Raw genomic sequence first — 21,914 nt, 5'->3', positions numbered from 1 at the left:
TGGCCTGAGAGCACGACGTAGCACCAAATCCAGATTTCCATGTAACTTCTTTACTGTACTAATGAAAAGCAGCCCAGAGGCACAGCAAGAAGCAGCCCATTGCTAAGCATGGGGTTCAGTAATCACTCGGGCCCAGGCACTCACAGGTATTTGGACGTCATGCAGCAACATGATCAGTAGAGCAGCCTTGCTCCGTATAAACAGATGCGAATGCAGTGATTGAATACAAGTTTTATTGAACAAGCACAGAAATCTCACATCCAAAATCCACCCTGCTGGGCAGCGTATACTCACGCCCTTCACTGGAGACGATCCTTCATTCCAGCATGTCTGTACCTATCAACAGTCTTAGTGGTGCTATTATGATACACAAAATATACAAGTAATTACACAGATGGAAGCTGGGTCTCCATCCTGCCTGCCCAGAATCTACAAGTATCTTACACCTAGCGTGGGACGAGCCAGTGAGCCTTGGTTCAGTGCTAGAGATTCAAAATCTACGTTCAGCTACACCTGTGCAATCCCACGGCCTTCAAGGTGTAATTGGGGGCAGAAGTGGGCTATGTAATTGAGACCTAGGTCTTGGCTATGGTGGGATTTTAGCCACCAGAGCACCTGTACCAGTGCAGACCCCTAGTGTAAGGCATGATGTGCAGCCAAAGCAGTTTGTACTGGGACAACAAACCCCAGGATAAACCGCACTGGTGTAAATTGCGTCTACACCAGAGGTTTTGCATAATTGCAGCTCTACTGCTGGCTGAAATCCCAGTGCAGACAAGGCCTTAGTTAACAATACTGGTCTTAGTGATGCATGAGACAGGATGGAATCCAGCTTGCACGCTCTCAGATGCGCTGTCTCAGCAGGGCTGATAGGAATAAAGCATATTTTGTTTCTGAAGCTCTGACTGATCCACATGGCAGGCAGATCTGCAAGTCAGAAGATGCTGTTTTCACGGAGTCACTTTCAGCCAGGGAAAGCCAGCTGTTAAGTGTTTCCAGGGAGAAACATTCATTGAAATCTGTTCAGCACAGGCTCTGTAACCGCTCCGTCTCCTTCCACTAAACCTACAGCTTGGCCCTAACAACTTTTTCTTTCCCTTTAAAAACTAACCCCACTCGAATGGCATCTAAAACCAGCATTTCTTCTTTCCTGTCCATTAGCAGCCAGCCATGCCAGCTCTGAGCTGGGTCACCAGAGCAGCAAATACCGAGGAGGGGATGTTAACCCAGAATCCTGGTAGCATCAAGTCCTTTCTGACAGGCGTGGTGTAAACCATGCGTCACTGAAGAGGGGAGGTGTGTGCTGAAGTGGATGGATGGGAGAGGGTCCTGTGGAGCTGCTGGCCCTCTCAGGGTTGCTTTGGGTTTGTCTATACGGCTCATGCACTCATTTAACTAAACTGATTTAGAAGCTAATTTAATTTCATCGGTGCCACCCTCCCCCCCCCCCCCAGACACTCAAGTCCATTTCAGAAGGTCTCAAACCAGTTTCACTTAAGTAGATTACAAACTGACTTCAGCTAACATGAGTTAAGACCCTCTTACACAGATTTAGTGGTGTGCACCTGCAGAGTTGTAGCAGATTAAAATCCCACCTTCAGTGAAAGCAGAACGTGTTTGTGCGTGGCTCAGACCCAGCTCTAGATACCTGCAGGCTGTCTCAGACCTACCTGGGCAGCAGGGCAGGAAGAGCAAAGAAGGGCGAACCCAATCCACCGACCTACATTCCCCGCCTACAGTGAGCACACTCTGCTGTCATCTCACTCCCTGGTCTCTGTTTTCCTCCCTCTGGCTGTGTGTTGAGACAACATGCAGCTTGCTGTACTGCACAGAGGCAGATGCTCCGAACCCAGGTGACCTAGTGGGAGAAGGACCTGCATTCAGACCCACACTGGACTGTCACATCCTGGTTACGGGGACACCAAGGTGGCGACATGGTGTGGCATAGCCTCATGTGCAGATTTGATGCCATCACGCTGCACCATGTCACATTCCCCTCACATCGCTATGACGTGGCTGTGCGTGTGTCACATCATCTCAAGGCATCGTTGTCGTGTGTTTTGTGACGCCTGCTCCAAAGCTGGTGCTGGCTGGATCAGATACAATCTGCTCTGTCCTAACAGAGTAGACCCATGTTCCTGGCTCCTTCCCCCAAGTAGGAGGCTGTATGCAATGTGCTGAGAGCTGAGTCCTTTCCACGTGTGGGGTGGGTTTGCTGGGGGAAGAGTAATTGACCCTCTTATTGTTCCGGCCGGGCTTTACCCCCTCAGGAATCTGAAGGGTGAGTTTCACAGCATGTAAGGGCATCTCCCTGCACCTACCCCTGGGGAAGGCACCAACACCCTGAGGATGGGGTGAGGAGCCCTGTTCTGCTCTCACTGGAGACCCCCACACAGTTTGCTGCCTCCTCCTATGGCTCTGACTCCATGATGGGGTGGGGGGGTGCATTGGAGGTGCCCCCCTGGCTCTTCCACCCCACAGGGGACCACGACTGTTCTGCAGCTATGGGGGCAGCCCTCCAAAGGCAAAACTCAATGGGAACGGAATCAGGGCATTGCCCCATAAGTCAAGGAGAGCAGTTGTCCTGGCCACCATCCATGGGCCTGGCAGCTGTCACAGCATTCATAACCAGCTGGGACAGCTGGATTTGCAAGGCAGGAACAGTGACCAGATCAAAGCCTTGACCAGGTTTGTCATAGCTGGCCCATGACGGGCAGCGACATCAAAAGAATCTGCAATGGGATTGTCCAATGGGAGGAGGATTTAAACACAGACCCCAACTCCTCACAGTTCGAGCCGGAAGGCCCCGAAGTAACTGGCCGCTGTATCGTCGTAATCAATGGCCAGGGATGAGACGGAGACAAAAAGCTCGTCACCGGCCTTGAGCTCGAAGAGGCCACCCTGGTAGAGGGCGTGCAGGCCATAGTCTGCCTCGGGTGCCCAGCACTTGGTGCCGACGCCCTTGAGTAGCAGGATGGGCTGCCCATAGGAGGTCTCGCGGTTGATGCACTGTACCAGCTGGTGCCCCGAGACGCGGGCTGCGACGCCCTCGCTGGGGTAGCGGAAGTAGATCTGTGAGTAGATGTAGTACTTGCCCGCCTGGCTCACCCGCAGCTTGCCATCCCGGTAGGTGATGTTCTGGAGATGTGAGTGCATGGTCTTGTCCTCCCACCTGGTGATGGGATGTCGGCAGGACTGGGAGAGCTCCCCAAAGTGTGCTGAGCTTCCTAGGGGAGAACGCCAGCAGAGGTCACTGTGGGGCTGATGGGAGCAAATAGCATCCTACGCTTGGGCATCAACCTAGCTGATGGGCTTCAGGCATAGATAATAAACAGAGAATGGCCTGAGACAAAAACAAAGCCAGGATCCCAGACTAGATCGGGGGTGGGGGGAGAGAACTGCCCAAAACCTGAAGCTCCACAGCTGACGTGGAGTTGCCAACAAAATTTTTCTACACCCCTTCCCTCACTGCCAAAATCCACAAGCCTGTCTTCTAATACCAGGCTAAGGCTTCCCCATTCCTCTGCCCTCCCCCCTGCCTCCAGGCTCCCATGGCTCTGGGCACCGCTGCTTTCCTATTGGGAACCCCAGACTCACCGTCCTGGGAAGGGCTCTGCTGCCGGAGGGTGAGGTGGGCAGAAGGCTTGCCAGGTGCTCTTGTAGCCAGCTGCCCACTGGAGCTGTTGAAATAGCTCCTCCTGGCTTCTGTGGTGAAATGAAAGGAACAAGGATCTGCAGAGGCTGTAAATTGTGTGTGTGTGTCTCTCTCTCTCTGACACACATATGCCCCATGGCAGCACTCAGCACCTCAGTGCTGTGAAGCCAGCATGGTGAGACTTGCTCTTACTAGTCGGCACTTACAGGGAAGTGAAAGGCACTTGTGAGCCCTGAGTTCAGGATTCCATGTTCCTCTTGCCACAGATCCCTTAGCCCTAAAGGAGAGAAAGGAATGCAGCCCTGTGTGTGTGTGTGTGTGTGTGGGTGGGGGAACGGGGGACAGGCTGTCGGGGCCATTTAAACTGAAGAATGAAGGCTGGTGTTTGGAATGGAGCCTCAGGGAGTTGGCCACCCACCCTCCATTGCAATTTCTGGCATTTGAACACCAAACTCTGTTAGCATCTTTGACAAGCCCACCCTGTTTTTTGAAAAAAGAATGTTTCTATAAGAACATAAGAATGGCCATACTGGATCAGACCAATGGTCCATCTAGCCCAGTATCCTGTCTTCTGACTGTGGCCAATGCCAGGTGCATCAGAGGGAATGAACAGAACAGCCAATCATCAAGTGATGCATCCCCTGCCACCCATTCCCAGCTTCTGGCAATCAGAGGCTAGGAACACTCAGAGCATGGGATCGCATACCTGGTCATCTTGGCTAATAGTCACTGATGGACATATCCTCCATGAACTTATCCAATTCTTTTTTTTTAATTTTTTTTTTTGTTAGCTTTTTTGACTGCCCCTGCACATTGGGCTGACGTTTTCAGAGAACTACCCACAATGACTCCAAGATCTCTTTCTTGAGTGGTAACAGCTAATTTAGACCCCATCATTTTATATGTATAGTTTTGGCCTTCACAACATCCCCTGGGAACGAGTTCCACACTGTGCGTTGTGTGAAGTATTTCTTCCTTTTGTTTGTTTTTAAACCCACTGCCTATTAATTTCATTGGATGACCCCCGGTTCTTGTGTTATGAGAAGAAGTAAATAACATTTCCTTATTCATTTTCTCCACACCAATCATGATTTCATAGACCTCTATCATATCCCCCCTTAGTCATCTCTTTTCCAATCTGAAAAGTCCCAGTCTTATTAATCTCTCCTCATAGGGAAGCTGTTTCATACCCCTAATCATTTTTGTTGCCCTTCTCTGTACCTTTTATAATTCTAATATATCCTTTTTGAGATGGGGCAATCAGAACTGTATGCAGTGTTCAAGGTGTGGGTGTACCATGGATTTATATTATGCATTATGATATTTTCTGTCTTATCGATCCCTTTCCCAATGGTTCCTAGCATTCTGTTAGTTTTTTTGACTGCTGCTGCACATTGCGTGGATGTTTTCAGAGAACGATCTGCAATGACTCCAAAATCTCGTCTTGAGTGGTAATAGCTAGTTTAGATCCTATTTAGATCCCATTATTTTGTATGTATAATTGGAATTATGTTTCCCATGTGCATTACTTTGCATTTATCAACACTGAATTTCATCTGCCATTTTGTTGCCCATTCACCCAGTTTTGTGAGATCTCTTGGTAATTCTTCACAGTCTGCTTTGTACATAATTATCTTGAGTAATTTTGCATCAACCTCAAATTTTGCCACCTCACTGTTTACCCCTTTTTCCAGATCATGTGTGAATATGCTGAGCAGCACTGGTCCCAATACAGACCTATGGGGGACACCACTATTTACTTCTCTCCATTCTGATAACTGACCAATTATTCCTACCCTTTGTTTCCTGTCTTTTAACTGGTTACTGATCCATGAGAAGACCTTCCCTCTTATCCCATGACTGCTTACTTTCCTTAACAGCCTTTGGTGAGGGACTTTCAAATGCTTTCTGAAAGTCCAAGTATACAATGCGCACTGGATCACCCTTGTCCACATGTTTGTTGACCTGACCCCCTCAAAGAATTGTAATAGATTGGTGAGGCATGATTTCCCTTTACAAAAGCCGTGTTGACTCTTCCCCAACAAACTGTGTTCATCTATGTGTCTGATAATTCTATTCTTTACTATAGTTTCAACCAATTTGCCTGGTTCTGAAGTTAGGCTTACCAACCTGTAATTGCCAGGATTGCCTCTGGTGCCTTTTTTAATAACTGGCGTCACATTAGCTATCCTCCAGTCACCAGAGACTGATTTAAGTGATAGGTTACATATCACAGTTAGTAGCTCTGCAATTTCATATTTGAGTTCCTTTAGAACTCTTGGGTGAATCCCATCTGGTTCTAGTGACTTAACACAACAGCCCCAATTCTCCTCTCCCTAACACTGCTTTCATCCTGCTGTGACTCCAGTGAGAGCAGTGGAGATGCTGCTGCCGGTTTGCTTTGGGGTGAGCAAGCACAGCTGTGTGCCAGTGCACCCTCACCAGGAAGTGAAACTGACCAATCCCCAAAACCCATCTAGTTTCACTATCCTCTGGCTGTGCATAAATCCAAGCATTACATGCACAGGAAGGTGGACGTGAAAAAGGCTGTCTGCTCTGTCACAGGCTGCTTTGGAAAATCGAGCCCTTTCATCAAACTTAACAGGGACCCAAGCTGGCCAGATGGGTGAGATCTTCACACATTTAAAAGTAGATGTAGCCATTTAAGTGAATGTAGCCATTTCTATCCCCTGTACAGAAGGGCACTTGCCCTGCTCCCTCCTGCCAGGGCCAGAAACTCACCCTTCAGTGCGTTACTGTGGATAATGTTCTCTGTCACCTGGAAGGCAAGAGGAGAGGTCAGTGAGTAAACAGGAGACTTTCCCCAACTCCCTTGTGTCCTGTTGCCTCTTCCAGGCCCCCCACATCTGTCATTGCTTCTAGTCATGTCAACAAGCTCCATCGGACAATACGCCCCTCCTGGCAGGGTAAAGCACCAGGCACACCCTGCTGCCACCCTTCTGCTTTACTCTACCACTGTCCACCTGGGGAACTCAAAAATTGATAAATGGAGCCTAAAAATCCCCCTCCCCTTGAGGTGAGTATTACAGATGGGGAAACTGAGGCACATTGGCAGCATCTGCACTAGGAAATTGACTCATTGCTGGCACTGGAATTGGCATTGGTTTGACGGCAAGTGCAGACAGGGACAGACCATGTCCAGCACCATCTCAGAAACCACATCACAGCCCTGTTCAGAGCAAGGTTTCTATCTGTGCCCATCCCCTTTAACCACATTCAGTTCTGGTTCGGCCACACTCTTCGCTGACATTCATTGGCAGTAGCAGGTAACCCTGTCAGGGCAGGCAAGGGTGGGAGTGAAAGAGGGAGCTGAACTAATTCCCTGGCCTCTCTACCGAGAGGGCCAACAAAGGCGTTCCCATTGATAGAGTGGCTTCTGTGATGTCGTCCATGAGATCCTAGATGCAGACACACCAACGCATTTCACATGGGCACCAACAGCCACCAGATGGTACCAACTCTGAGTCCCTCCTGACCTGGGAACTGATTGGAATTAGTCACCTACAGGGACTGGCCCAAGACCTTCTGCTGGAATGTCACCCTTTGTGGTGTTCTAGGGTCTTCCTTGGCAAGTGCCTACCTCCCATTTTCCTTCCCTCCCCCCACCCAGTGTGTGGTTTGTCATGGACTCACCATGGTCACGTAGGATTTGATGCTGCTGGCCAGCTTGAGACAGGACTGGTTGCCAATCAGTTCCTCCAAGTCTGAGACTTCCTGCAATCTATTGATCAGCTGCAAACACTTCAGCTCCTCTGAGCTCCCCTGTGTCTGGGCTTTTAACTGGAAAATAAGATGAGTTGAATCGATTAAACGAAGCAGCCTCTTGAGTGTACAAAGGATTGCATGCGTGGCTGAGCTGTAGGGTGCAGAGGGAGGCCTCACTGATGTGATCCAGACCTACGTAAATATGGACTGTTGCTCTTCTTTTTGATACTCGTCCAGAGTAAGCCCTGTGCCGAGCTTGGATGCAGGAACTGAGAATAAGCCTGTGCTTCTCTGATCACAGTGCCAGAGGGGCTGAGATCCTGTGATGTGAACGTGATGCCCAGGTATTAACCAGCCAGTGGATGAGCCATGAGACCTGGATTCAAACCCCAAGCTCTGCCACTGACTTGCTGTGCAACCTCAGACAAGTCACCTCCCCTGTCTGGGCCTCAGGTCCCCTTGCTAGCTTCAGCAAAGCACTGGGAGATCTACGCATGATGAGTTCTATTGAAGTACAGTTCCTGGAATAGACTCCTGCACTGCTTGGTGCATTAGCGATCGATAGCTGAGCAGTGTTGCTATCTCATGCAATTTTATTGTTAGTCTTGTGATATTTGATGTCTTCATTGAACCTCCAGCTTCTGGAATCATGTGAAAACGTGAATCTGACAATCTGGGGAATCTGTGTACAATTTATAAATTCTAGCTTGATTTTATGAATTGTCTCTATCCTTATGACTGTTGACTTTTGTGCGCTGCCTCATGCTCCTTGTGCTAAGGGGAGGGAAGTGGTGCCTACAAGTCTGTCTTTGAAAGATGATGTTGTAGCCGTGTTGGTCCCTGGATGTTAGAGACACAAGGTGAGTGAGGTAACGTCTTTTATTGGACCAACTTCTGTTGGTGAGAGAGACAAGCTTTTGTGTTTACACAGAAATCTTCAGGTCTTCTTCAGCTCTGCGCAAGCTCAAAAGCTTGTCTCTCTCACCAACAGAAGTTGGTCCAATAAATCATATTACCTCCTCCACCTTGTCTTTGAAAGAGACAGTCATTCAAAGCTACCAACTAGTAAATAGACATAGCCCAGACAGAACAATGAGGCATCTGGGGGAAGCCAATTTTCTCCAACTTCTCTGCAGTGGGCTGGGGTGTGGAGTAGTGGAATTTCCCCAGCAGCAGAACCAGGTGTTGGTAGTAGGACTTCTAAACTCAGGCGACACAGAAACACCCAAGAAGCTGAGACAGGAGAAAGAACATGCTTTTGTAGCAGGAGGATCTGTTTAACTCACTGCAGGACCACCCAAAGTCAAGAGAAACTGACATGGAGGAGAGAGAGGGTACGTCTTCACTACCCGCCGGATCGGCAGGTAGCACTCGATCTATTGGGGATTGACTTATTGCATCTAGTGAAGACGCGATAAAATCGATCCCCGATGGCTCTGCCGTTGACTCCAGAAATCCACCGCGGCAAGAGGCGGAAGCGGAGTCGATGGCGGCGCAGCAGTGGTCGACTCACCGCCATCCTCACAGCCAGGTAAGTCGACCTAAAATATGCAACTTCAGCTACGCTATTCACGTAGCTGAAGTTGCGTATCTTAGGTCGACACCCCCACCCCCACCCCCCCGGTAGTGTAGACCTAGCCAGAGACTCCACGATCCAGAGGAGAAGCCGTGAGCTGCAGAAGGATCCTGGACATCCCAGAGAGCTCTGCCCTGAGCCCAGAAAATGCTCAAGCATGGTGAGGAAACGACGTCAGGGAAACGTGCATGGGTGTTTCTTATTTTGCCTGGATCTCTGTATTTCTTGTGCTTGTTAAAGTAAAGAGTGATTGTGTTTAGAAACCCTTTCAAAACCTGTCTGTCTGCTTTCACTGCTGTGTGCCCCTGAAGAGGTAGCTGTAAAGCCAGGGTCCCATAAAGGTGGTCTCAGGGAGAGAGTGTGCTTACACCCCTGGGTATTGGCGTGGTGGTGTCAGTGTTGGTCCGGAGGGCCTACAGCAGATGGGTTGCATGGTTCCATTTCTGTGACCTAGAGCCTGTGCCTAGGAAATGTGCCAAAGAGGCCCAGGAGAGAGAGTGCTGGAAGACTGCCCAAGGGAAGGGACGTGGGTCTAGCATGGTGGGACCCAAACACAGCAAGCTGGTATGTGTCCACCTGGGGCAGCTCTACTAGGGCTGTGTGTGACAGTAAGAATCTGAGCTTTCATTGGGAGGCAGGGGGGAGACCTGCTAAGTTTCTAGCTCTCCTCATTGCAGGGAAAACTTTGAAAACATGACTCAAAGGCTCCAGAGGCAAAGATCCCCATAGCTATTATTTTTTAAATCTGATTTTTATTCCCTCTTGTGATTGTGGGGGGATTTGATTCAGGATTTTTGACCCCCTAGGGCTGCTGGCTTAGATACATGGGGGAGGGGAAGAAAGAGGGGTGTTTCTGTTAAGCTAATGGCAGAGCTGAGATTGTCGGAGGCAGTTTCATGCCATGTTGTAGCCGTGTCGGTCCCAGGATGTCAGAGAGACAAGATGGGTGCAGTCATATCTTTCATTGGACCAACTTCTGTTGGTGAGAGGGACAAGCTTTCGAGCTTACACGGAGCTCTTCTTCAGGGGGTTTCAGTCAGGTCTCTTGCTCAGATTGCAACCCAAGTCCCAGTGATCAAACCTAGGACACCTGCTTGTCCATCAGCAAAACCCAGCCTGAAGCCCATGATGCCTCATCCTGGGTTTGTAACCATGTTCCTCTGTTATAAATGTGTGTATGAACAGTCACACAATGCTGCTAGGCAAAGCTGCCTGCAGGCCACATTACTGTGGCTGTGTGAATCTAACTGTGGTGAAAGATGCTGGTTTAACAGCCCTGGAGACCAGAGCCTTCCATCCACAGAACAAGTAGAGGCCAAGCAATGACAAGGCGAGGTTCCTGCAGGCTGCCCTGCCCTCCTGCCTCATCTCTGCCCTAGAGGGATCCCTGGTGAACAGGCCTGATCAGCCCCTGGAATTAACTGTTCTCCCAAAACATTTCCGACTGTCTTGGAATCATTTTATTTCCGTGCTCAGTAGGAACAGTGGCAAATGCTTTTATGCTCAGGAGACAAGCTGGTACTCGGCTCCTTGCTGGAGAAATTCCTGGGACTAAACTCCCCATCACTTATGGCCTGAACCTGCTAGGCACTGAGCACTCTCAACATCCATTAATGTCACTGGGAGTCAAGCGTGCTCAGCACCTGGCAGGATCTGGCTCTTTGAGCTCTCTTTCTCATCTGCACAGGGCTCTTTCTCCTACTCCAGAGTCTCTGATCCTCCTGCCTGGCAGCCCAAACCCAGTGTAGTAGGAGCTGGGTGCTCCTTCTGGGCCCACGCTCCTTACAAACCCCAGCCCCTGCCTTAATCTGCCCCTTGTAAATATCTGCATTAACCCACAGGAGATGAACTGAACCATTTCCAGCTGAACACTGCTGCTAGCTATGCCCTCTTGAGACCAGGCATGGTGGTGGGGTGGCTATTTGCTGACATGGACTATGGCTGTGACAAATGAGACCTCGCTCCATTGTTGCAGTGAGGTGCTTGTGCTTGGAGTGTCCATGGAATTAGTGCTGAGACTGATCACCCTGCAGGTGAAGGTCCCCATAGTGAATGCAGCCCATGTTCCATTGGCAATAGGTGACACAGCAAGCAAGCAGCGTTGTGGGAAAGACAGCTTTAGTTAGCAAGTGGAGAGGCCCGTGCTACATGCTGAGATTCTAGAGTTTGATGTAGCAGCCAGGCCCTGCTTTGCATGCCTGAGTCCCATCATCCCTCCTGGAAGTCTCATAAGAACATAAGAACATAAGAAAGGCCGTACCGGGTCAGACCAAAGGTCCATCTAGCCCAGTATCCTGTCTACCGACAGTGGCCAATGCCAGGTGCCCCAGAGGGAGTGAACCTAACAGGCAATGATCAAGTGATCTCTCTCCTGCCATCCATCTCCATCCTCTGACAGACAGAGGCTAGGGACACCATTCCTTACCCGTCCTGGCTAATAGCCATTAATGGACTTAACCACCATGAATTTATCCAGTTCTCTTTTAAACTCTGTTATAGTCCTAGCCTTCACAACCTTCTCAGGTAAGGAGTTCCACAAGTTGACTGTGCGCTGCGTGAAGAAGAACTTCCTTTTATTTGTTTTAAACCTGCTGCCTATTAATTTCATTTGATGACCTCTAGTTCTTGTATTATGGGAATAAGTAAATAACTTTTCCTTATCCACTTTCTCCACATCACTCATGATTTTATATACCTCTATCATATCCCCCCTTAGTCTCCTCTTTTCCAAGCTGAAGAGTCCTAGCCTCTTTAATCTCTCCTCATATGGGACACGTTCCAAACCCCTAATCATTTTAGTTGCCCTTTTCTGAACCAGGAGTACTTGTGGCACCTTAGAGACTAACAAATTTATTAGAGCATAAGCTTTCGTGGACTACAGCCCACTTCTTCGGATGCATATAGAATGGAACATATATTGAGGAGATATATATACACACATACAGAGAGCATAAACAGGTGGGAGTTGTCTTACCAACTCTGAGAGGCCAATTAATTAAGAGAAAAAAAACTTTTGAAGTGATAATCAAGCTAGCCGAGTACAGACAGTAAGTGTGAGAGTACTTACAAGGGGAGATAGAGTCAATGTTTGTAATGGCTCAGCCTAATCACATCAGCCATACCATCAGGGGCTCGTTCACCTGCACATCTACCAATGTGATATATGCCATCATGTGCCAGCAATGCCCCTCTGCCATGTACATTGGCCAAACCGGACAGTCTCTACGCAAAAGAATTAATGGACACAAATCTGACATCAGGAATCAAAATACTCAAAAACCAGTGGGAGAACACTTTAACCTGTCTGGTCATTCAGTGACAGACCTGCGGGTGGCTATATTACAACAGAAAAACTTCAAAAACAGACTCCAAAGAGAGACTGGTGAGCTAGAATTGATATGCAAACTAGACACAATCAACTCCGGTTTGAATAAGGACTGGGAATGGCTGAGCCATTACAAACATTGACTCTATCTCCCCTTGTAAGTACTCTCACACTTATTATCAAACTGTCTGTACTCGGCTAGCTTGATTATCACTTCAAAAGTTTTTTTTCTCTTAATTAATTGGCCTCTCAGAGTTGGTAAGACAACTCCCACCTGTTTATGCTCTCTGTATGTGTGTATATATATCTCCTCATTATATGTTCCATTCTATATGCATCCGAAGAAGTGGGCTGTAGTCCACGAAAGCTTATGCTCTAATAAATTTGTTAGTCTCTAAGGTGCCACAAGTACTCTTGTTTTTCTTTTTGCGGATACAGACTAACACGTCTGTTACTCTGAAACTTTTCTGAACCTTTTCTAGTGCCAGTATATCCTTTTTGAGATGAGGAGACCACATCTGTACGCAGTATTCGAGATGAGAGCGTACCATCGATTTATATAAGGGCAATAATATATTCTCAGTCTTATTTTCTATCCCCTTTTTAATGATTCCTAACATCCTGTTTGCTTTTTTGACCGCCTCTGCACACTGCGTGGAGATTTTCAGAGAACTATCCACGATGACTCCAAGATCTTTTTCCTGACTTGTTGTAGCTAAATTAGCCCCCATCATATAGTATGTATAGTTGGGGTTATTTTTTCCAATGTGCATTACTTTACATTTATCCACATTAAATTTCATTTGCCATTTTGTTGCCCAATCACTTAGTTTTGTGAGATCTTTTTGAAGTTCTTCACAGTCTGCTTTGGACTGTCTCCAAAGTCTCCAAGGTCTGTTCAGTCCTTGCTCGCTGCTGAGGCTTCCAATTAGTGCCACTTCTGATGCAGGACCTAGCCTGAGGCCCCTGAGTTATTTCTCAAGGGCCTCAGAGGGCCAACGTTTGTGGTTACTCCCCAGCTGGGCTGAATTTGAACCAGTGAGCTAGAGGCAAAAGGCCCCACAGCCTAATTCCAAACCTCAGCAGCATCCAACCCTGCACCTGTTTGTTAGCCAAAGTGTGCAATGGATTTTCCCCTGGTGCAGAATCTCAGCCCCTGCAGCACTGTGTCCTTGGGAAACAGATGCCCCCAGCGCTGCAGAGAGGGCTGCCCCTGTTTGGGGAGGGCATAGATTTAGTGTGTCTTGCTAAGGAAATAAAGGAGAAAAGCTGAAATGCAGCATTGTACGGAGCCTACAGCTGTGCTGAGGCTGAAATGCCTGTACATCCTGGCTCATTGCACTGAATGGGCAGTTCTCCCATTGCCTTATTACCACCAGAGAATTAGGTCAGGCATTGTGAAATTGACTCAGTCTGTAATAAACACCCAGGCCTAGCTTCCCCTCCAGCTGGTTAGATCTGCGGTGTCATGTTATTGTCTCCCCGCTCAGCATGACTCACCAGCCCAGACAAACAATCATGCTGGGGAGAGGTGCTTGGTTCACAGCCCTGGAGAATGGAGTCCTCTAGCTGCAGGGCATGTGTGGCCACCCAGCAGGCCAAATGTCCCTTTCACTGCCAGTCTGCCTCAACCCTGACCTGCAGGGATCCCCCACTACTGGCAAGAGGGGAGCTGGGTCACGGGAACAATCGGTCCTTGGCCTCCCTGCTCAGACTGCCAACCAGGGGGCCTGGTGAAGGGGTGGTTTTGAAACTGGGCTGGGGCCTGCCCTGCCCTGTCCCCCAATTCATTACACATGGGAAACCAAACAGCTGGAGAATTAAAATATTGTACCCAGCATGGTCCCTCGGGCATCCCTGTAGGGATAGTTACCCACCTAGGCAGCAGTTCAGTGCCCAATCCCTGCTGGCTTTCCCCCAGGTTGAATCCTTTGTCTCATTCTAATCCTGTAGGAAGCGGAAGGGTTTCACTGTTTCTGTGCCCTTTAATTAGCCGCCGGGTCTCTCTTCTCACTGTGAACTCACAGGGGCAGGGGACTGCAGTGACATCTCCTCCAGATCAGAGAGACTCTTGTAGCTGGCTCAGACTAAGGTCTGGCGTACAGTGAAAAGTTAATATAAGCACACCCCTGACCAATTTAGTTATGCCGCCATGACCCCCAGGCTAGATGCAGCTGTGACAAAAGAAGAATGTTTCCATCAACACTGGTAACTTCATTTGGCGAGGTGGTGTTCCTATGCTGCAAGAAAAACTTCTATTGGTGTAGGCTGCATCTAGCCCAGGGGTCGGCAACCTACGGTATGCGTGCCAAACACGGCCTGATTCTGAATGGCACGCAGCCTGACGGTGAGAGGAGGAGGAGGGGCGGAGGGGCCGGAAAGCGCCACGCTGGGGGAAGAAGCAGGGGAGGAGGGAAGCTTGGCTGCCGCAGGACCAAGCTTCTGCCTCCTGTCCACGCAGGGGAGAGTGGTGGTGGGGGTCCCGGACCCCCACCCCACTTAGCCCCCGGCCCACTGCTCTCCCCTGCGGGGACAGGAGGCAGAAGCTTGGTCCTGCGGCAGCCAAGTTTCCCTCCTCCCCCGCTTTTTCCCACAGCTTGGTGCATTCCGGCCCCTCTGCCCCTCCTCCTCCCTCTCCCTGCTGGGATGGCCCTTGCGAGTGGGAGGGGGAAGAGTGGGAAGAGCGGCAGCGTGCTCGCTGCTCCATAGAGGAGGCGAGGGAGGTAGGGACGGGCCTGGGGGAAGGGGCTGGAACAGGGCATATCCCTCCCAGCCCGCTGCCATGAGCTGCTCAGGGCAGGGGGCTGGGAGCACCCCCATGAGCCAAGCACCCTAGCCTTCTGCCCTGACCTCCCCACACACACCCTCCAACCCTCTGCCCTGAACTCCCCCCAACACCCACCCAGCCTTCTGCCCTGACCTCCCCACACACACTCAGCCTTCTGCCCTGCACCTCCATGCCCCCAGCCTTCTACCCTGCACCCCCCACGGCCCCCAGCCTTCTGCCCTGCACCCCTCACACCCCCAGCCTTTTGCCCTGCACTTCCACAAACCCCCAGCCCTCTGCCCTGACCTTGAGTTGCCCCCAACACCCAGCCTTCTGCCCTGCACCCCCACCCCCCTGTCCTCTGCCCTGACCTCCCCCCAACACCCAGCCTTCTACCCTGCACCTCCACACACCCCCAGCCGTCTGCCCTGAACCCCCCCACACCCAGCCTTTTGCCCTGCACCTCCACACACCCCAGCCCTCTGCCCGGACCTCGAGTCCCCCCCAACACCCAGCCTTCTGCCCTGCACCTCCATACACACCCCAAGCCTCTGCCCTGACCTCAAGTCGCCCTGCTCAGCCCACTGCAGGCCTAGGTGAACAGAACCCCAGGCTGGCAGTGGGCTGAGCAGGCTGGTGGTGTAAGATCAGCATTTTAATTTAATTTTAAATGAAGCTTCTTAAACATTTTGAAAACCTTGTTTACTTTACAACAATAGTTTAGTTATATAATATAGACTTATAGAGAGAGACCTTCTAAAAAACGTTAACATGTATTACCGGCATGCGAAACCTTAAATTAAAGAGAATAAATGAAGACTCGGCACACCACTTCTGAAAGGTTGCCTACCCCTGATCTAAACTATGGGGCTATAGCTCTGTGGGTCAAGTCCCCATAGTGTAGATGCACCCTAAGGACTCATGAATAAGCAGTAACTTAGGATGTAATTATCCAGCTCTTGTACATTGCTAAAATATTGAGTAATTCTCCAAAACCTACTGAAGAATGTTGAATAGACTCAGCACTTTTCGGTAAACACATCTTTATCCCATGGCATGTGTCCCACTACCTGTCTAGTACATTTCATACAACCCTAGGAAATGAAAACTTCACGTATCCCGGGGCAGGGAAAGGACACCAGCTTCTGGGAAAATGAAACAAAGCAAGTTCAAAACTCTTCCCACACCATTCCAAAACCGCTCTGTCCAGCTGCCACAGGCCATACTGGCCAGAATTGTCTCATTCTTTGCTTGGGCAGCCCCCAGCTGTCTGTTTTTGTATCTCCCCCCCCCCCCCCCTTGTCTCTCATCTTAGATTATAAACTCTTTGGGGCAGGGACATTCTTTGGGTGCTGTGTTTGTATACAGCACCTAGCACAATGGGACTCTGTAATAATAATAAACAATTATTCTCCCCCTCACTGCCAACATACTCACTGATCATTACCACACTTTTCTCAAAAATACCCCAACCCAACCCTGGTTTAAGATGGATGGATTCTGATCTCACTAATGCTGCTTTTACATCACTGAACTCCAGAGCTTAGTTTGTAATGAAAGGGGTTCCGGGGCTCCAGCCATTTACTTTCAAAACTGATGTAACAAGTCTAGAGGTGCTGGGGCAAAGAACTGCCAGGCCCAGAGGTGCCGGGGCTGTGAACTGACAGAACCCAGAGGTGCCGGGGCGAAGAACTGCCAGGCCCAGAGGTGCCGGGGCGAAGAACTGGCAAGCTTAGAGGTGCTGGGGCTCAGCTTTGCCAAGCCCCAGCTCAAATGAAGCTCTGTTGAACTCCATTGCCTTCCAATGCCTAGAATAAATCTGCCAGCTAATGATAACTAGAGAGAAAGATAGAGATAGCTAGCACTGATTTTCTCTGTATATGATAATGATCCACACGTGCTATGTATATTGTATATATCCCTATAACATTGTACATATTTGTCTGTGTCCCTCTCTCCTCACCCTTTCTATGTAACTTGGATTCTGTGTCCCTGAGGCTGTAAGCTGTTCTACACAGATGGTTTCTGGGCCAGCATGAAGTGCCAGTGAAGTAGACAGTGCTCAGCGTGGGCAGAGGGGCATGCCTGTATTGGATGGCTTGCAGGATCCGGGTCTTGGATTGTAAACTCCTCGGAGCAGCTCCTAGCACTGTGGATTCAGCTTTTGATTGAGTGTACTGGATTACACAAATAAAACTGTGTAATAGGACTCACACGCCTGATGGGAGAGGAGACTTGGGCTCAATGTTTGCCCAGCCCAAAGTGTAAATGCCAGATTTGAGGGTAATGTTTTACATAAAGTAATTGGTACAATTTCCAGTGAAGCTGAAGGCCCCATTGACTTTCAGTGAGATTTAGGCTCCTGAGTGCCCAGAGTTCAGGTATTTAGGTGCCTAGTGGAAGACACAAAAATGCTTAAGCAGTGTAGTCAATGGGAGTTAGGCACCTACCCTGCTTAGGCACTTACATCTGTCAATCTGGTCCTAAATCACTTTTGAAAATGGGACTTAGAATTCTTAGTCACTTGGATGCTTTTGAAAATTGTACCCAACCAGCATAAATGATTACTCACTACTCCAAACTGATTTTCCAACACCTGTTAATGGTTACTGTCAAATGGGTTTAGACACGTGGTGGGAACAAGTACAATGGATTCTACAGCTCTTTGGCTACTAGCAGCTTTTTTATGGGTTGTGAACAGCTCCAGCAGCTCAACATTTTAAGTCATGCAGACGGCTCCCTACAGTCTAGCATCTGATGGGAAGCTGAATTAGAGAAAAGCAGTTTTTTGACTTGGCCTATTTATTATGTTACATGTTTTTAAACTGTTGCCTGCACTGAGACAGATTTACTGCTTGATGCTGCCTTGTTTATGCCCTTAACTCCCAGTGAAGTCAATGAGAGTCTGGGCGTGCAGGCAGTTCAGGGGCTGGTTCTTAAGGTCTCACTGAGTTCTCATTGCCAGATCAGATCACCGGCTCATATAGTGCAGCAGCCTGACTCCTGACATTGCAGATCAGACCCCTGCTCCACAGAGGGTCGGATCTAAAGCCCAACTGAGTCAACAGGAATCTTTCCATTGACTTTAATGGGCTTTGGATTAGGCCCCTAGTCCAGCAGCCCCTGTCTTGACATACCAGATCACAGGGTACTGACTCCAACAGTGGCCAATACCCGATGCACTGAAGAAGACAAACCCCCTCCTCACCCAACACCACCATATATAGGCAATTGTGCAATGAAGTTTGTGGGAAGGGGGAAATTCTTTCCCTGTCTCCTGCTGGGATAAGCTGGAGCCTGGCACCCAGAAGCATGAGACTGAATTACTCCTTATCTTCGGACACTTAGCCATAAAAGTTTATTTTCTTCCTGGTAAAACTCTGCTCTCTATCTAGTCTTTCCTGGGGTCTTCATCACCATAGCATCTAAGCACCAAACACACATCTTTTCCTGAATTAGCCTTATACTGTTGTTTAATAGGAGGTAATTTCTCTCCCTCTCCCCTTCTATCCAGGGGAATAAGACTGGGTCATTCCTGTCATTGTTATCAGCAAAGCTCTGGGATTTGCCTATTCCTCAATTTGGCAAGACAGTAATGGATGCAAAAAAATAAATCTCATATTTAAAAGGGAAAAATATGTTGTGCCTGCTTGTACAAAATGTCCTGGTTCCATTGGGGGTTGGGGTGGGGGTGCCACAAGGCAAAGTAGCAAAGGTGGCACCTCGCTCTATGTTTAGTACCCATCTAAAGTGGGTTTGAACTGGTACATTGCAGCTCAGAGCCAGGCAGAGATCTGCGCTGCAGGGACTTATGCGCGAGAACAATAGTTTCGGGTTTGATCGTTATTAAGGCACCTTGCGTTTTCCTCTAAGGAAGGTGGAGACGCTTTCAGTTTCTTGTAAAGCTGTAATCGCTTTATTGGCATCGCTCAAATCACGGCTGGGATAATTAGGGAGCCCGCCCAGCCACTGGGGAAAAGAGTTGCCACATGCACAAACAAAACCAGGAGCTTTGACTACAAGATCCCGTTGCTAAAACTGTGCAGAACTTTGGCCAGAGAGGGAACATGCAAATCAAGGCTGCCCTATTCTTTCAGGGACCTGTGTTGCTTTCAGAATTACACCTACGCTCACCTGAAACGATATTTTTGCATTGATCAAGGAAGCGATTAGTCATTTTCAAAGCTTCCTATAGAAGCTCAATGATTCAGTCCAACGGGGAAGGGGGGAGGGGGATGTGTAGCAAGGGGTTGGAGGCTAGTTCACAAGATTTTCACAACTGCTTTGAATGCAAAGCAAAAGGAGACCTCTGGAAATAAACCCCCCCTTGACTGTGCCAGTAGCTTTCTTAAGCAAAACCGTATTTTTGAATTTAAATCACTCTGAAAAGAAACCAAAGGTTGCACCCGAAAGAGTTTGCAGTTCACAGCTCTTGTTGCTAGTACATCTGAATCTCCCCGAAAGTGGGTTTAAAAGCTGAAATGCACAAAGATCTCGCCTCCCCCCTTTGCAAACCAGAGCGAGTGAGTTTCGGTGCTACTACTTCTGACCTGGCCTCACCTTGGATATCGACATGGTGAAATATACGAAGAGCCCCGTGGTAGAGGCGATCTGCAGAGCCAGGATGGACATCACAGCCATGGCGATCCACACCGGGCTACAATGCTTCTTTCTCCTCTTCCCGGAGCCTGGCTCGTCCTTGTGCCCTGTTCCGGACCCCATCATGCATGCTGAGGAGTCGCTGCTATCCGATCGGAAATACTGCTGGTTATTCTGCTGCTGGCTGTCCATTGCATTATATAAATATCCCAGAAGCGAGAGCCCTGGTTTTACTTCCCCTCTAAGCCCGTTCTGGGTCTCTCGGATCCTCCTCCCACCTTCCCTTCCTCACACACCCACACAAGGAAGCAAGTTTAGAGAAAAATTCTTGCCTCGAGAGAAGACTTCTCTCTCTGTGTGTGTGTGGGAGGGACAGGCAGAGCTAAACAGCTCCAGTCTCTTTCCAGGCGGTATTTGATTCCCTGCCATATCCTGATGCTAATCGAGTGTAAAGTTCAGTTCACCCTATAAACAAAGGCATCGCCGAGACACAACACGTGGAGACAGCCTCAACTCTCTGCCTGCCAGTCATTGTTTAAAATCCTATTGTTCCTGTGAGACATAAAACCAAGGACCTGTGATCACAACCTGTGATCTTCAGGGATGCAAATTTCCCTAAGAGGATGGCTTTTTAGCTGCAGTGTTCCTCTCCCCAGATTCCTCTCTGTTTCATTGGGATGTGGGACTCTTCTGTCCTTATTCCTTCTCATCCCAAATGGTTGTCTTTAACTAAGTGAAAAGTTAAACAGCTGCTGTGTGTTGCACCCCAGAGGTGGCTGCATTTCAGTAGTAGACGAAATTATCTCTATCCTGACTTGCAGAGGAGGGAATGAGCAATTTACTCAGCCTGAGAAAGAGCTCTGTGAAGCTCAAAAGCAAGTCCCGTCCACCAACAGAAATTGTTCCAATCCGAGCTCTGGTCAAGTGAAAAAATTCTCTAAGTTTACCTCCTCCACCTGGTCTCTCGGATTTCCTCAAATTAAGTAATTCTAATGGATCTACTTTTGGGAATAAAAATTACTGGGGAGGTATCTGCAGCATTGAGCCCTTAATTTGTTTTGGGGCCCAATCTGCAGTATTGATGTAAACAGAATTCCTACAGAAAGATGTGCATGTTTTATTTGGATGGGGACTACAACATCAGGCCTTAGATTTCTAAAGTGCTTTCATCCTGGTGATGAGGAGAGCCATATACATATAAATAAGAATAATTATAATGAGAGTAAATGCTACAAAAATAAACTTTAAAAAAACCAAGGTATCAAAGTGATACAAAGAGCATAAAGTTTGAAAAAGTAAATACAAATTACTAAATAAAAGGCGAAGTAACTGTTTAATCTGAGTACCTGGGCCTTCGGAAGGCATGCCTGTACTGGGGCATGTGAAGAATGGAAGTGAAAGAGGAGTTAAGGAGGGTAGGAACTGAGAGATTATAATTAAATTAGAAATGCCATAGTGAAAGCACATAGACAAGCCCTTTGGGCAGTGATTTGCATTGCAGGGATTGGACATTAACAAATACGTTAGAGTTTGCCAGCTGGGGGCATGTTTTTCTGTCCCTGAAGCTATTAAAGATGCCCTAAAAAATTAGAGGCAGTGACAGTAGATAGGGAACTGGGCTAGGAGTCAAGAGACCTTGTTCTGCCATCAAGCTGGTGGCGTAGCCAGGACATGTGGCAAGTGACCTCAGCCCAGGTGGTCAAAGGTATTTAGGTGCATAACTGCCATGGCAGTGAGGCACCTACATACTTCTGTGGATGTGGGGCCTTCTCCTCTGTGTGTCTCTGTTCCCCTCCTGCCATTTGCGATTTAGACTGCAGGTAGGGATTGTCTCTCACTACAGAGGCACAGTGCCCTCCAGAGCCTAAGCTTGAGTGAAGCCTGTGTGGAAGTTGGGAAAAGCGCAGACATCTTAGTCTTCCAGGAAGAGCAAGAGTCAGGCTAATTCTTCTATTTAATAACGCGAGACTTGAAGGCCTAGAGCAGTGGTTCCCAAACTTTAACAACCTGTGAACCCCTTTCACTAAAATGTCAAGTCTCGCGAACCCCCTCCTAAAAATGTCTATTTCCAGGGATTTTCTCCTTTACCTGAGTATAAATTATAAAAGCAGTGATCTTGGAAATATAAAATTTGTTTTTATGATATGCTTATTACACACTATTTATTATTAATTATTTATCATTACAGTATTTTCATTACATTATTAAAATGGCAACACTCTTCCAAGAACTCACTTTCATAGCTTGTATCAATTTGAATAAGCCT

At 48.4% G+C, this 21,914-nt stretch overlaps 1 protein-coding gene across 1 annotated transcript; it reads right to left on the bottom strand.

The window, feature by feature from the left end:
* Nucleotides 1-215: 215 nt before the first annotated feature.
* Nucleotides 216-19,985, bottom strand: LOC128843510 (tumor necrosis factor ligand superfamily member 10-like). Its single transcript, XM_054040380.1, has 5 exons — nt 19,610-19,985; nt 7,310-7,456; nt 6,398-6,434; nt 3,598-3,705; nt 216-3,227 (listed from the first exon to the last, which is right to left on the bottom strand). The coding sequence occupies exons 1-5, from the start codon at nt 19,838-19,840 to the stop codon at nt 2,785-2,787; spliced, it is 966 nt and encodes a 321-aa protein (XP_053896355.1). The 5' UTR covers nt 19,841-19,985; the 3' UTR covers nt 216-2,784.
* Between the last annotated feature and the right edge of the window lie 1,929 nt (nt 19,986-21,914).

Source organism: Malaclemys terrapin, chromosome 9, assembly GCF_027887155.1.
Source record: "Malaclemys terrapin pileata isolate rMalTer1 chromosome 9, rMalTer1.hap1, whole genome shotgun sequence".
In the NCBI taxonomy this organism is placed as follows: Eukaryota; Metazoa; Chordata; order Testudines; family Emydidae; genus Malaclemys; species Malaclemys terrapin.
The sequence above is the reverse complement of the archived record's forward strand: the minus strand, read 5'-3'. Positions and strand labels throughout refer to the sequence as shown.

Bases quoted from the DNA above. Each gene is read 5' to 3' on its own strand.
- LOC128843510 (XM_054040380.1), bottom strand. From the start codon at position 19,840: ATGGACAGCCAGCAGCAGAATAACCAGCAGTATTTCCGATCGGATAGC. The intron at 6,435-7,309 runs GTGAGTCCATGA...CTTGCCTTCCAG, and splicing joins TCAAATCCTACGTGACCATG to GTGACAGAGAACATTATCCA. The intron at 3,706-6,397 runs GTGAGTTTCTGG...ATTTCACCACAG, and splicing joins CCACAGTAACGCACTGAAGG to AAGCCAGGAGGAGCTATTTC.